Genomic DNA, 15385 nt, shown 5'->3' with positions numbered 1-15385 from the left:
GTATGTTGACATGTACACATAAGGCATAAGGCCTACTGCAGTAATAACACTGTGAAAGAAATGCACTTGGCACAGAGACTGGGTGTTTATGTGCTTGATGTTGTGATATGTGTGACATGTGAGATAGATATAGACAGATAGATAAGAATCAATCTTCTTGTTTGGTAATGGTCATATTCCTGTTTATCATGTCCTGTCCAGATATTTAGACTGGCAACATTGTTATTGAAACTTTCATGAAAATAAAGCACAGTTTAATGGAAAAAAGTAGATAGATAGATAGATAAGTAGATAGATAGATAGATAAAGATAGATAGATAGATAGATAGATAAAGGTAGCAACTGATACGTCATCTTCTATGATGTATTAACTATTACATTTTATACAGCTAACTCTTCTATACTTTTGCTTGTAGATAATTTAATACAAAACATTTATTTTTAATTAAGTATTGTTGCATTGTGATCGGGATCCTTTTAATTCAACATGTGATGTGATAGAACAGTCCATGGTGTTAACATGATGTAGAGCAGTGGTCTGAGGGTTGTATTTGTTTTGACCTCCAGACCCACCAACGACGTAAGAGGACAAGAAACTTTGTTCCAAACCCCGTCCGGCCCAGTAGCCCGCGGCCCATCCACCGTAGGATCCCAGCGTCAGCGTCCCAGAGTGGCGTCCCACCTGGCACTGACCCTGGATCCTCAGCTGGAAAGCCGCTGACTCTGTCTGTAAGTCTTACTCCTGCTCTCTTAGACTAGCAACATTGTTATTGAAACTTTAATGTTCACAAAGCCCCTTTGAATTGAAAAAGATAGATAGATAGATAGATAGATAGATAGGTGGGTGCGTAGATGGATGGATGGACGGGTAGATAGATGGATGGATGGACGGACGGGTGGGTGGATGGATAGATAGATAGATTCATTAAGGCAGCAACTCAAACAACGTCATCTTCTATGATGTATTAACTATTACATTTCATACAGCTAACTCTTCTATACTTTTGCTTGTATATAATTTAGGCCGACCAACGTCGTAAGTGGACAAGAGACTTTGTTCCAAACCCCGTCCGGCCCAGCAGCCCGCGGCCCATCCACCGTAGGATCCCAGCGGCAGCGTCCCAGAGTGGCGTCCCACCTGGCACTGACCCTGGCTCCTCAGCTGGAAAGCCGCTGACTCTGGAGGTAAGTCTGACTCCGGCTCTCAGTGGAAAAAGTGAAACTTTACTACTGTATGTTGACATGTACACATAAGGCATAAGGCCTACTGCAGTAATAACACTGTGAATGAAATGCCAGATTTGGCACATTGAGAGAGCATACTTTAATATGCATAACACACCATGGTATTTATGGAATAATTCAGCAGCAGTTTGACTTCTGGATACATAAAGAATGTTCAGGAGACTTTGAGGACTTACATGGACGAATCTATTGAACTCTCGATAGAGGAGAATAAGGAAAACAGTACAGTTAGATCAAAGTGTTTTATTGTGTAATGCCGTCCCAACTCTAGTCTCTGTCCCTTTCCAAGAGGTATTTATCTCCTGCTGAAACTGTAAAGTTTGGTAATGCAAAGCTAAATATGGCACCATAACATAGGCACCACAAACAAAGATTTTCACCCAAACAATCGCTGATTTATTATAGATATATAACAATATTTCAAATATCAATAGTATAATTAGTTTTGATAAGTAGATTATGACTGACGTTTTTAGTATGGCGTTAACATGCAGAAATGTTACAGTAGGCTAAACTGTACAATTACACTTCATCAGTGTTGCAGACTGCATGCTCATCTGCTTGATGTTGTGATATGTGTGACGTGTGAGATAGATATAGACAGAAAAATATGAATCACTCTTATTGTTTGGTTGTTCATCATGTCCAGTCCAGATATTTAGACTGGCATCATTGCCATTGAAACTTTCATGTCAATAAAGCCCCTTTGAATTGAAAAAAGGTAGGTAGGTAGATAGATAGATAGATAGAGATAGATAGATAGATAGATAGATAGATAGATAGATAAAGGCAGCAACTCATACAACGTCATCTTCTATGATGTATTAACTTACATTTACATTTACATTTTATACAGCTAACTCTTTTATTCTTTTGCTTGTATATAATTTAATCCATAACATTTATTTTTAATTAAGTATTGTTGCATTGTGATCGGGATCTTTTTAATTCAACATGTGATGTGATAGAACAGTCCATGGTGTTAACATGATGTGGAGCAGTGGTCTGAGGGTTGTATTTGTTTTGACCTCCAGACCGACCAACGTCGTAAGGGGACAAGAGACTTTGTTCCAAACCCCGTCCGGCCCAGCAGCCCGCGGCCCCTCCACCGTAGGATCCCAGCGGCAGCGTCCCAGAGTGGCGTCCCACCTGGCACTGACCCTGGCTCCTCAGCTGGAAAGCCGCTGAGTCTTCTGGATGTAAGTCTTACTCTGGCTCTCATTGGAAAAATTGAAACCTTTCCACTTTATGTTGACATGTACACATAAGGCATAAGGCCTACTGCAATAATTACAGTGTGAAAGAAATGCATACATTTGGCATGAAGAGAGAGCATACTTCTTCATAACATTATGGTTTTTCTCAATAATCAATTTGTTCACTAAAAGAATGTAGAAAATGATTTTCTTTTATTTGTTTAAAATTCAATGAGCAATTTGTTGTATTTCAGCCGAGTACTGAAACAGAACTGAGGAATGCAGAACTGAGTACACTTTAATATTTGTAATATTTACTGCAAGTAATATTGTTACTTATTATCACTTGGTAATAGGCTGAGGTGTATGCGAAGCCAATTTACCCTGTTTCCGCTGACAACATCCCCTTATCAGCCTAGACTCTCTTAATCTGTAGTGACACACATAAATTCATACTTGAAGAAATGACAGGTTTTGTTGTTACTGTATTGCCGAATAGAGCTTCTCATCCCCTGACCTGTGACCTAGGAATGACCCGATTTAATCTAAGTTTTCCCCCTTGTTTCATCTTACATACTATGGTGTTTTGGAAAAATTCCACCACAATGGTGACCTAGTCGACCTATCTCAACAGCGCTGTACTTTGTCTATAGCAATCCCACCAAATGGTCCCAAACGCTCAAGTTAGATAGTAAATGCCATAAACACATTCTTTGTAAATGTTCCCAATCTTTCACTGAAAAAGCCAAGCAAGCCTGCCGTATTGCACAATCCTAATTTTCTTTGAAACGTGCCATTTCTAGAATTTGGCTTGCTAGCTGGTATTATGTTGTTGTTTACCGAAAAGGGAAAGGGAAAGGGAATTTAAGAACGGCAACACACAGAGAGCAGAAGGTCAGGGGAAAAGCCTGACATCATGCGTCTGTCTTTTTTTTGGAAATGTAGTTATGTTAATCCGGGCTAATGGTGTGTTAACATGATGTGTGATTTGTTTTTATCTTTAGATGGCACTCAGTGCTCCTCCGCCGTTATGGGACGGCCCAAAGCCGCAGTGGGTAAAAAACATGGAGGTTTGTATGGAAAGGAGAAAGGAGTTTGGCGGCTGGCACAAGAGTGCTACTCAGCCTGCAGGTAAGCCTGACTGTGGTTTCACTAAACCCCGCCAAAAAACTCCTTATGGCTCCCCACATTTCTACAGCTTTTCGCCTTTTCCTTCGCCCTGTTGCTCCCCGTATGGCTCTGACCCTGGTTCTCCAAGTGGCTCCCCACTTGGCTCTAAACCTGGCTCTTTAAGTGGCCCCCCTTGTGGCTCTAACCCTGGCTGTCCAAATGGCTCCCCACGTGGCTCCAGGCCTGGTTTTCCAAGTAAATTGCCACATAGTTCTACACCTTGCTCTCCATGTGGCCCCCCTTGTGGCTCTAACTCTGACTGTCCTTGTGGCTCCCCACGTGGCTCCAACCCTGGACTGCCAAGTGGCCCCCCTTGTGGCTCTGACCCTGGCTCTCCTAGTGGCTTCCCTTCAATCTCTGACTCTAGCTCTTCAAGTTGGTTCCCTTCTATCTCTGACTCTAGTTCTCCATGTGGCTCTCCATGTGGCCCCCCTCGTGGCTCTAACTCTGACTGTCCATGTGGCTCCCCACGTGGCTCCAACCCTGGACTGCCAAGTGGCCCCCCTTGTGGCTCTGACCCTGGCTCTACAAGTGGATTCCCCTCTATCGCTGACTCTAGCTCTTCAAGTTGGTTCCCTTCTATCTCTGACTCTAGTTCTCCATGTGGCTCTCCATGTGGCCCCCCTCGTGGCTCTAACTCTGACTGTCCATGTGGCTCCCCACGTGGCTCCAACCCTGGACTGCCAAGTGGCCCCCCTTGTGGCTCTGACCCTGGCTCTCCAAGTGGCTTCCCCTCTATCTCTGACTCTAGCTCTTCAAGTTGGTTCCCTTCTATCTCTGACTCTAGTTCTCCATGTGGCTCTCCAAAAGGCTCGCCACATGGCTCTGACCCTGTCTCTCCATGTGGCTCTCCAAAAGGCTCCCCACATGGCTCTGACCCTGTCTCTCCATGTGCCTCCCCACATGGCTCTGACCCTGGCTTTCCAAGTGCCTCCCCTTGTATCTCTGACTCTAGCTCTTTACGTTGGTTCCCATCTATCTCTGGCTCTAGCTCTCCATTCGGCTCTCTAAAAGGCTTGCCACATGGCTTTAACCCTGTCTCTCCATGTGCCTCCCCACGTGGCTCTGAGCCTAGTTCTCCAAGTGCCTCCCCACATTGCTCCCACCCTGGCTCTCCAAGGGGCTCCCTACATGGCTCTGACCCTGGCTCTCCTGTTGCCTCCAGTGAGCTTCCACTGACCTACTCTGACCAACCTCAGGTACCCACTTCCTCTTTGAAAGCAGGCCCCTCTAGAAGACCATGTGCTCCTTGTGCTCCTCTGCCGTCATGGAGGGGCCCTGAGCAGAAGTGGGTGAAGAACCTTAGGAGGTTAATGAACATGAGAAACCAGGGCAGGGGGCGCAAGAGAGCCGCTGCAGGTAAGTCTGCTGGTAAGAACTTTTGTCTTTAAATTGATTTTTAATTCAGTTTTCTGATTTTATTGTGCTAAACTGTGTTGAATGTATTTGAATAATTTTGCTCTTAATCTTTTGAATTTTGATTTAATTAATTTGAATTGATCTGAATTTATTTAAATTGAATTTATTAATTGGCTGGAATTTGAAAGCTTGGAATTCATTTGAATTGCTGTGAATTATTTGATTGATTTTTTTATTTATTTGAATTGAATGGAATTCATTTGAATTGCATTGAATTTAATTGCTTTGAATTGATTTCAATTTGTTTAAATTATTTGAAGTATTTAAGTATCTAACCATTTTCATGTATAACAAAGGTCAATCAGACAAGACACTTATATGTATGCCGTAGGTCTTAAATTTACAATACAATATAATTACATATTCTGGTTAAAGAGGAAAAACTAGTTTTAACCTACATACAGTAGATGGATAAATCATATTCATCTTTACTCTCTTAAGATGTTACCTACTTTCTGTTATGTGCATTTGTTGGGGAGAGGAGGTGGATGTGAAGGGCAATATTAAGTGTGAACCCTCATGTGCAAGGTAAATATGATTTTTTTTGTGTTACTATCAGAATGATAGAAATGGATAGTTCTTGTTCACTTCTGTTCTTCACTAAGATTTTAAGTACTTTCTGTTGTCTGCATTTGTTTTGTTGTGACAGAGAGGAGAGGAGATGCATGGTTTTCAATCCCAATTTCATCTGATATATCAAATGCTTGTAACTAACCTAGTTCTGGGGAGTTCACTCCCCAACATCCTTATGTGTATTTTTTGCCCAGCATATTTTCTTACACCCTACTACGCTCTGCGATGCCCTGCGATGCCCTGCGATGCTCTGCGAGGCCCTGCCATGCCCTGTGATGCCCTGCGATGCCCTGTGATGCCCTGCGATGCCCTGTGATGCCCTGCGATGCCCTGCGATGTCCTGTGATGCCCTGCGATGCCCTGTGATGCCCTGCGATGCCCTGCGACGCCCTGTGATGCCCTGCGATGCCCTGCGATGTCCTGTGATGCCCTGCGATGCCCTGCAATGTCCTGTGAGGCCCCGCAATGCCATGTGATGCCCTGCAATGCCTTGCCATGCCCTGTGATGCCCTGTGATGCCCTGCTAAGCTCTGTGATGCCCTGTAGTGTCCTGCTGAACCCGGCTACACCCAACCACGTTCTGAGATGCCCTGCAGTGTCCTGCCGCGTCCCGCTACGTCCACCTATTCTCTGCTATGCAACGCTACACCCTGTAACGCCCTGCAATGCCCTGCAGTGACAGTTGGGGTCCAACTTTACTAAGAGCCTAAACCCTTTTAATATTTCAGTAAACTATTTTTAACAAATAGATTGAACTGTTTTTCCTACTTTAGTCAATAAATTTTTAATGATAACAGTAAATAATTCTGTTTCTAATCAATAGTAAAATAGTAGACCACAGAGAATAGTGAACATGGCCTCACAAATTATAGGGTGGCCACAAAATCACTTAACCCTCATGGTGTCTTTGGGTCAAATTGACCCATTTTCCTGTATCAATGTTCTTCTACCTAACTACTAGGGGAGGGAATCACCAGAGGCTCCACGATACTTGGGTCACGATACGATATTATTGCGATTTTTGACATATTGCAATATATTGCAATTTGTTAGCTTTTTTCCAACTTCATTATTTCGTCCCCAAAAGAAAACGTTGTCAACATCTGTTTGTTCATCTTACATGAATTTTTTTGCTGTAAAATGTGACTGTTAAGCTGACTAACAAACCAACACTTTCATGAATATGTTATAAATGTTGTATACACCTGGCAAACTGAACTGTTTGCATTTAATTAAGGTGTACTAGACTGTAATACCAACAGGTATGCACTGCTGTGCTACTACAGGTCTATTTTTACAATGCAACTTCAGCCCTTAAGCCCCTAGGGAATTAGAAAGGCAATAACTGTTTAATATGTAACTGTTTGATGCCAACCTCGGCACTAACAAAAGTTCAAAAACATTTTGTGTGCGCATAACACTTGACGTGGAGGTGTCCCTCTAACTGAACGGCAACGGCCATATTAGAAAAGTTGTTGGTGACAACCACCAGGTTTTTGTCTGCAATCCCCTATTCTCGTGCAGCATTTTGCAGAAGGCGAGCAAAGTTCGCCCCGGTGTGACTTTCGTGGACTGCTCTAGTTTGGAGAACGTGAGACAGCAACTGCTCCTGTCTTCTGTGAGATAATAAGCTGTAATAGTCACATAGGAATCCACTGCCCGTGACGTCCATGCATCACAAGTCAATGCAACACGTTCTACTGTTTTTAAACTTTCCTGAACTTTAAGCTTAACTTCTCTGTAGCGCTTGGGTACGTCTGTATCCGTGAGAAAGCGGCGCTACGGAGTTACGTACCTTGGTTCCAGTGTTTTTAGCAAGTGACAAAATCCCTATTTTTCCACAACGTTGTATGGACTCAGGTCTCTGAGTTATTTTTTTCTTTGTTCGCTCTGAATTTGGAGGTAGCTTTGTCAAGCTAAGTGTGTCCAGTGTTGGTTGGTTTTTCGACGGAGCTGGTTTAGCATTAGCTTTACCGTCCTCGGCTAACGCTAACTCTGGATGGTGGCGTGTGAGATGAGCACTCATGTTGGTGGTATTCCCTGAGTATTTTATTCGCATACGACACTCCTTGCAAATCCCATGTCTCATATCCATCTCAGTTGTCCCTTCCTTGTTAAAAAATACTAAAACATTTCAAACACTTGATTTAAACGCAGACCGTGCATTTCTGAGTTCTTTCTCTGACGCTGCCTTGTTTATTTCATCTACATCCTCCTGCACGCTGACAGTCACCCCGTTGACCTCACCAGAAAACAAACAGCGCCATCTGGTGGACTGAATAAGCAATTGATTTGATTATTCTTCTGCCAACAAGTTAAATTCTCATGTGCAATTTAAATAATAAAAGACCGATACTTGGCGTCCGTGTATCGATACAGTATTGCCACGGGCAAATATCGCAATACTATGCTGTATTGATTTTTTCCCCCACCCCTACTAACTACCCAATTGTAATTACCCACAATAACATGATTTATTCCACACAACGCTCTTTGGCAAAAAAAGAATAAAAAAAAAAAATAGCATTTTGTATTATAGTTTCAATCAGTAAGTTTTTTGCTAGGTGCAACTAGGTTTATACCTCAACTCCCATTGTCTTTTAGTTGTTTTCCCTTATTCCCTAAAGCCAAACATTGGTAATTTTTGAACAAATGTAATAAAAAAATAATCTTTACTGTATTTTAAAATTGGCCTGTTGAAAATCCTTATATGTCATTGACCTGTATACAGAGGCTTGGATTACATTTTTTTGACAGTTTTCAGTAATTATAGGGAACAATATGATAGAGAAATTTGGTGATGACTGATCCTTGTTTAGGTACATTAAACCATGTAAGGGACTCAGAACACAGCTCTCTTTTGATCTTTGTTTTACTGAGTCTGAAACATGTAACATGAAAACATGTGACAGGGACTGCATCAGTTCCACACACACTCTTCTCAGACTACTGGGAGGGATAATAAAATTTTAAAGTAAAAAAATGCAAAATAGAGTACACATGCCCTGTCTCATGTGTAATAGATCACAGGTAAACACAGAAACCTCAACAGTACAAATACACATCACATTCGTTCTACACAAATCTCACACATTTTCCATATTGCCGCGGGTCGTGAGGGGCGACTGAGCATGCAGCGGCACTTCACAGGCACACAGTGCGATACAAACTTTCGCAACAACTTTGAAATACATAACAATACAAACTCCGGCCCTACACACCACATCTATCCCTCTTTACTCCTCCAGAACACAGTCATGGCGTGGTGAATCAACATTGGAATTACATTTATATACGGAATTCTCTGTCAACATACCTGTTTCTATCAGTTTTCACAACATATGAGCTACTGTCATGCGCATGTGCCTCACAATACACGGGTCATAATAATTATCAACATATCTAAACAAAAATAAATGTATGCCTACAGGAAACATTACTGCTTTCTTTTGGGCGAAAACAATTCAACTAGGACGAGGCTAATCACAGTCACTGCATTTTAAATGACATTACAAGATTACTAAGGTAGTAAAATCCACCCAATGCGGAAAATTTTAACATAGGGACATGAGACATACCGGGAAGCAAGATGTTCCCGGATGCGGGAGATTTAGGACACCTGGTTTACGGATTAAACCGGTTTATTCCACCGGTGTCCGTGCGGCAGCAGGATAACGGGCTGCCTGCTGAAACCAGGGGAGAGGTCTCTTTTTCACGTTAAGCTTTTTCCTTACAATATCCCTTATTGAAGCAGACACGCTTAATGTCAGCTACCGTCCATAATAATAGAACTTTGGGTTAGATTTTTTTGATTGTTTTTACTGTTTATGAGGAGCAATATCTGAGAGAAATATGGTGACAATTGATCGTTGTTTAGGTACATTAAGCCACGTTAAGCTTTTTCACGTTAAGCTTTTTCCTTACAATATCCCTTATTGAAACAGACACGCTTAATGTCAGCTGACGTCCATAATAATAGGACTTTGGGTCCGATTTTTAGACAGTTTTCACTGGTTATGAGGATCAATATGTAAGAGAAATATGGCGATAATTGATCGTTGTTTAGGTACATTAAACCACGTTAAGCCTTTTCCTCGCCATAGATACCAATGAAGAAGAAAACGTTAACGTGAGATAACTTCTATAATTGTTGGATTTGAGTTGTTATTTTTTTTGACAGGTTTAAGTGTTCATGATAAGATATAGCCATGGTAAATATGGTGATGATTGATTGTTGTTTAGGTACATTAAACCACGTTTAGCTTTCTCACATTAAGTGTTTTAGAATGTCCCGGTTATTTGTCAGGGGCAAGAAGGACCTTTGTTGTTTGACAACAACAAAACATCATACAATTTTAGAAATATGTATTCACAAAGTATTCAAAAATAACTCCAGAACAGACAATTTTGTTTCCCACCTTGTTTTGGTTAATTTTCATTATCGTTCAATTATAACCTTCATCCCTAATAAGGACATATTTGATCAGCAAGGTATTAATGAAGAAGGCCTATCTACTGAATAGTGCACACAGATTGTCCCTACATTTCATTAAATTATATGCAGTGCACTGTAACCTTGATTGCCTCAACCTCACTGTCGATAGAAAACAGCTATATCATAAAGACCACAGGACTATCTGAATGATATACCTACAACAAGCTTGCAAATGTCTTTTTAGAGAGAATTTTTAGGGATGTAGAGATGTTAAATATGTTCCGACTGTTGCTGTCAGCCTTGCAATGTTTAGTAAGTTCAACTTTCATTTATACTTTTTTCTGTTATTTCCATCTTTGTAGTTGTTTTAAGAATAGGAAATAAAGAAGAACAATACAAAACCTTATCAACTTGTACACCACAGTTACTCATTTCTTGCCTTTATTACATGCCAAGATGTTTTGTTTATCTAGCTAATTATATAGGCTTCTCTTTCAGTTTGGACATCCGCAGTTCATTGATATTGTTGTACAGTCTTCTTCCTTGTGCTGTTAATCTAATCATATATTGCTTTAAAACAAAATATATCAAAGATGTTTTGATGAAGATATTGGAAAATGATACATTTGGAATGAAGCTTTATAGTAATGCATAGTGTCTAAATATGAATCTTACAATATCTCTGTATATCAAATAACAAATAAAAAATGTTTGTCCATCTAAACCACTTTCACTCTTGAGTGTTCAATACCAATGTTCTCTTTATGGTGGAAGACAACTTATGCATGTCATGGGACTTTAAAAAAAAAAAAAAACATCAAGCAGCAGCAAGTCTAAGATGAATTAGGCCAAGAAATTGCCAACGAGGACGAGTTGGCCCAAGCTACAGCCCCTCTCATTAACACCACAAACACACATCCAGATGCCATATATGATGACAGCCCTCCGTGGTTATAGAGGCTTGACTTTCTCAACAGCTTGCAACAAGGCGCTTATAAGGGATTACAATGAAATCTATCCGGAGAGTGGGTCTAACTGGCCAAGGTTGTCTGCGTATTTCCTGTCTCCAGTGTGCCAGCAGAGCAAGGCTTCTCCCTACAGAACCGCATCAAAACCTTAGGCCCCCTGCACACTGGCTGCGTGGCGTAAGTGTGGCGTTTCTGTTGCGTGTCAGTTGCGTGGCGGCTGCATTACGTTTTCTATGTTTTGCACACCAAAAATGTGTCTTGACGCCGCACTACTGCTGCTAGCCTTGTCTGTACACATGTATATATTCCATTGATAAAATTAAGTAATAGTGTGTTCTTTAACTATATACTGATTTGAACAGCAAAGACAACGTTGGCAGGATTGATGGCGTCATCAATCATTGCGAGTTGCAGAAAGAAGCTTTAAAATTATTCAGATTAAAATTGGCACTTTATGATTTTAATGAACCAGTTTGTACTGTAGATTGTATTTTTTTATTTCCTCGGGATAGCAAATGGAGAATAGGCCTATTTTAATTCAGATCGGCACAATGTTATGTGGATTAATTTAATTCTTTTTGGCTTCTCTGTCTGTAGAAAGTAGCCTAAGTTTCAATAAAAATATTATAAATGTACATCTCTTAATAATATAATTCTTTATATAGCCTGCCTATCAATTGTTTTCAAGCAAAATAAACATAGAAAAATATTGGACCGGTAAAATGAAACATTAAAGGTCACATGACTGCACCATTATTTTCTAGCAGACACACTGCATAGCACAATGCTTCCTCTGAAGTAGTAGTACACAGTAAGTTAGTAATACAGTGGGGTTCAAAGGTTTGGGCAACCCAGGTAAAAATTTTTATTAATATGCATAAAGAAGCCAAGAAAAGATGGAAAATCTCCAAAAGGCATCAAATGACAGATTCAACATTCGTAAAATATTTCACAAAAAGTTAGATTTTTTTCCCATCATTTACACTTTCAAAATAACAGAAAACAAATAAATGGCGTCTGCAAAAGTTTGGGCACCCTGCAGAGTTTACAGCATGCACCACCCCCTTTGGAAAGCTGAGACCTGACAGCGTCATGGATTGTTCTCAATCATCGTCTGGAAAGACCAAGTGATGTCATTCTTAAGGTTTTAAATGCCCAGACTCATCTGACCTTGCCCCAGCATTTACCAGCATGATTTCTTCTAAGCAGTTGTCTAGAAAACTGAAATTGAAAACAGTTGACGCTCACAAAGCAGGAGAAGGCTATAAGAAGATAGCAAAGGGTTTTCAGATGCCAATATCCTCTGTTTGGAATGTAATTAAGAAATGGCAGTCATCATGAACAGTGAGGTTAAAATAGAACTTTTTGGCCGGAATGAGCAAAGGTACGTTTGGAGAAAAAAGGGCATGGAATTTAATGAAAAGAACCTCTGTCCAACTGCTAAGCATGGGGAGGATCAATCATGCTTTGGTGTTGTATTGCAGCCAGTGGCACAGGAAACATTTGTCAAGTAGAAGGAAAAATGGATTCAATAAAAATTTCAGCAAATTCTGGACACTAACTTGATGCCGTCTGTGAAAAAGCTGAAGTTAAAGAGAGAATGGCTTCTACATCTGGATAATTATCCTGAACACACCTCAAAATCCACAGTGGATCACATTAAGAGGCATAAACTGGAGGTTTTGCCATGGCCTTCACAATCTCCTGACCTCAATGTAATTGAAAATCTATGGATGGACCTTAGAAGAGCAGTGAGTAACAGACAGCCCAGAAATCTCAAAAAACTGGAAGACTTTTAGAAGGAAGAATGGGCGAAGATACCTCAAACAAGAACTGAAAGACTCTTGGCTGGCTACAAGAAGCGTTTCCAAGCTGTGATACTTCTCAAAGGGGGCAGTACAGTGTATTAACTCTGCAGGGTGCCCAAACATTTGAAGACGGCATTTTTTTGTTTTCTGTTATTTTGAAAGTGTAAATGATGGAAATGAAATCTAACTTTTTGTGACATATAATACGAATGTGTAATCTGTCATTTGATGCCTTTTGGAGATTTTTTCTATCTTTTCTTGGCTTCTTTATGCACATTTATACACATTTTTACCTGGGGTGCCCAAACTTCCAAACCTCACTGTATACAGTGAGTTTGTATATTATTACTAAGTGCTTTGGGTTCCTTCTTTTTTTTAAAGATTTATTTTGAGTTTTTACTTTATTTAATAGTGATAGAGTATATACAGGAAAGGAGAAAGAGGAAGACAGGGGGAGCAAAGGGCTACAGGGCAGATTCCACCCCGGTGCCCCTTTGATTCCTTCTTTAAGTAATTTTGGGTACAATGATTCTGGAAAAATACCACAGGCGGAGCAAATGACACATTTCAAACAGGCACTGCACTAGTGAATATAAAGCACAAAAGGTCAAGTCAGTTATGTCAAAACACAGAATGATGTCTTCTTTCAAATAAGACAATTTTATTTCTCATATTTTAGTTAATTAACTAGTCAGGCTGCTGTTTGCTTATAAAAATTTACTATATATGCACATGTGTGTTCTGGTCATCTGACCCCGGCTGTTACTGTGAAAATTAAGCGGTTCAGTTCACAATAACTGTGGGGGGTGGTGGTATCAGATGACAAATTAAAATGTGTTTTAATAACAATAAATGTATTTATCATTTAAATACATATAACTTGTGTTGTCAGTTATATACAATATGTCAGTAAGCAAACTGCTGTACTAAGGTCAACAAAATTTCTTTCCATGCAGCAATAGACCTTTGCATGCCATAGCCCCCCTGGGGATTTTAATGTTAAAAGTTTAACATTAATGATGGATGATGATACAACAACACAAATGAGATCCATGGGGAAGCTAATTAGTGTATCACGCCTAACAGAAGTGTGCACGTGGGAGTTTTTTTCCAATGTGTGTGTCTTTGTCCTTTAGGGAATTCTTATCTCAACAGTCTTATGTAATGTTGTTTTCCCCAGAGCTTACATATTCCAAACACTGTGTTTTGCACATACAGTGGTGTGAAAAAGTGTTTGCCCCCTTCCTCATTTCCTGTTCCTTTGCATGTTTGTCACACTTAAGTGTTTCGGAACATCAAACCAATTTAAACAATAGTCAAGGACAACACAAGTAAACACAAAATGCAATTTGTAAATGAAGGTGTTTATCATTAAAAGGTGAAAAAAAATCCAAACCATCATGGCCCTGTGTGAAAAAGTGATTGCCCCCTAAACCTAATAACTGGTTGGGCCACCCTTAGCAGCAACAACTGCAAGTGCACCCAAGTTCGTTTCAGCTTGAGTACACGAACAGATGGTCGGACATTCTCCTTCAGGATCTCTTGGTAGACAGCAGAATTCATAGTTCCTTTTATCAAGACAAGTCTCCAGGTCCTGAAGCAGCAAAACAGCCCCAGACCATCACACTACCACCACCATATTTTACTGTTGGTATAATGTTCTTTTTATGAATGCAGTGTTCCTTCTACGCCAGATATACTGGACACACACCTTCCAAAGAGTTCCACTTTTGTCTCATCGGTCCACAGAATGTTGTCCCAAAAGTCTTGGGGCTCATCAAGATGTGTGTGGAGAAATTGAGACGAGCTTTGATGTCTTTTGCTCAGCAGTGGTTTTCTCCTTGGAACTCTGCCATGCAGGCCATTTTTGCCCAGTCTTTTCCTGATGGTGGAGGCATGAACGCTGACCTTAACTGAGGCAAGTGAGGCCTGCAGTTCTTTGGACGTTGTTGTGGGGTCTTTTGTGACCTCTTGGATGAGTCGTTGCTGCGCTCTTGGGGTAATTTTGGGCGGCCGGCCACTCCTGGGAAGGTTCACCACTGTTCCATGTCTTCGCCATTTGTGGATAATGGCTCTCACTGTGGTTTGCTGGATTCCCAAAGCTTTGGAAATGGCTTTATAACCCTTTCCAGACTGATAGATCTCAATTACTTTCTTTCTCAATTGTTCCTGAATTTCTTTGGGTCTCGGCATGATGTGTAGCTTTTAAGGATCTTCTGGTGGACCTTACTGTGTCAAGCAGCTCCTATTGAAGTGATGTCTTGATTGTGAACAGGTGTGGCAATAATCAGGCCTGGGTGTGGCTAGAGAAATTGAACTCAGGTGTTGACAACCACAGTTATAGTATGTTTTAACAAGGGGGGCAATCACTTTTTCACACAGGGCCATGATGGTTTGGATTTTTTTTTCACCTTTAATAATAAACACCTTCATTTACAAATTGCATTTTGTGTTTACTTGTGTTGTCCTTGACTATTGTTTAAATTGGTTTGATGTTCCGAAACACTTAAGTGTGACAAACATGCAAAGGAACAGGAAATGAGGAAGGGGGCAAACACTTTTTTACACCAC

General features: G+C 40.6%; 1 protein-coding gene across 1 annotated transcript in view; it reads left to right on the top strand.

Annotated features, from left to right (window-relative positions):
* LOC116682115 (atrophin-1) overlaps window positions 1-10593 on the top strand; it is a 36866-nt gene extending 26273 nt beyond the window's left edge. Inside the window, exons 11-14 of the mRNA XM_032509706.1 lie at window positions 568-729; window positions 1024-1185; window positions 2280-2444; window positions 3446-10593. Of these exons, the coding sequence (XP_032365597.1) occupies window positions 568-729; window positions 1024-1185; window positions 2280-2444; window positions 3446-5002 (2046 nt within the window). The 3' untranslated portion in view covers window positions 5003-10593. The remainder of the gene's footprint in view (window positions 1-567; window positions 730-1023; window positions 1186-2279; window positions 2445-3445) is intronic.
* Window positions 10594-15385: the final 4792 nt, after the last annotated feature.

This window comes from Etheostoma spectabile, chromosome 3 (assembly GCF_008692095.1).
Source record: "Etheostoma spectabile isolate EspeVRDwgs_2016 chromosome 3, UIUC_Espe_1.0, whole genome shotgun sequence".
Lineage (NCBI taxonomy): Eukaryota > Metazoa > Chordata > Actinopteri > Perciformes > Percidae > Etheostoma > Etheostoma spectabile.
The sequence above is the reverse complement of the archived record's forward strand: the minus strand, read 5'-3'. Positions and strand labels throughout refer to the sequence as shown.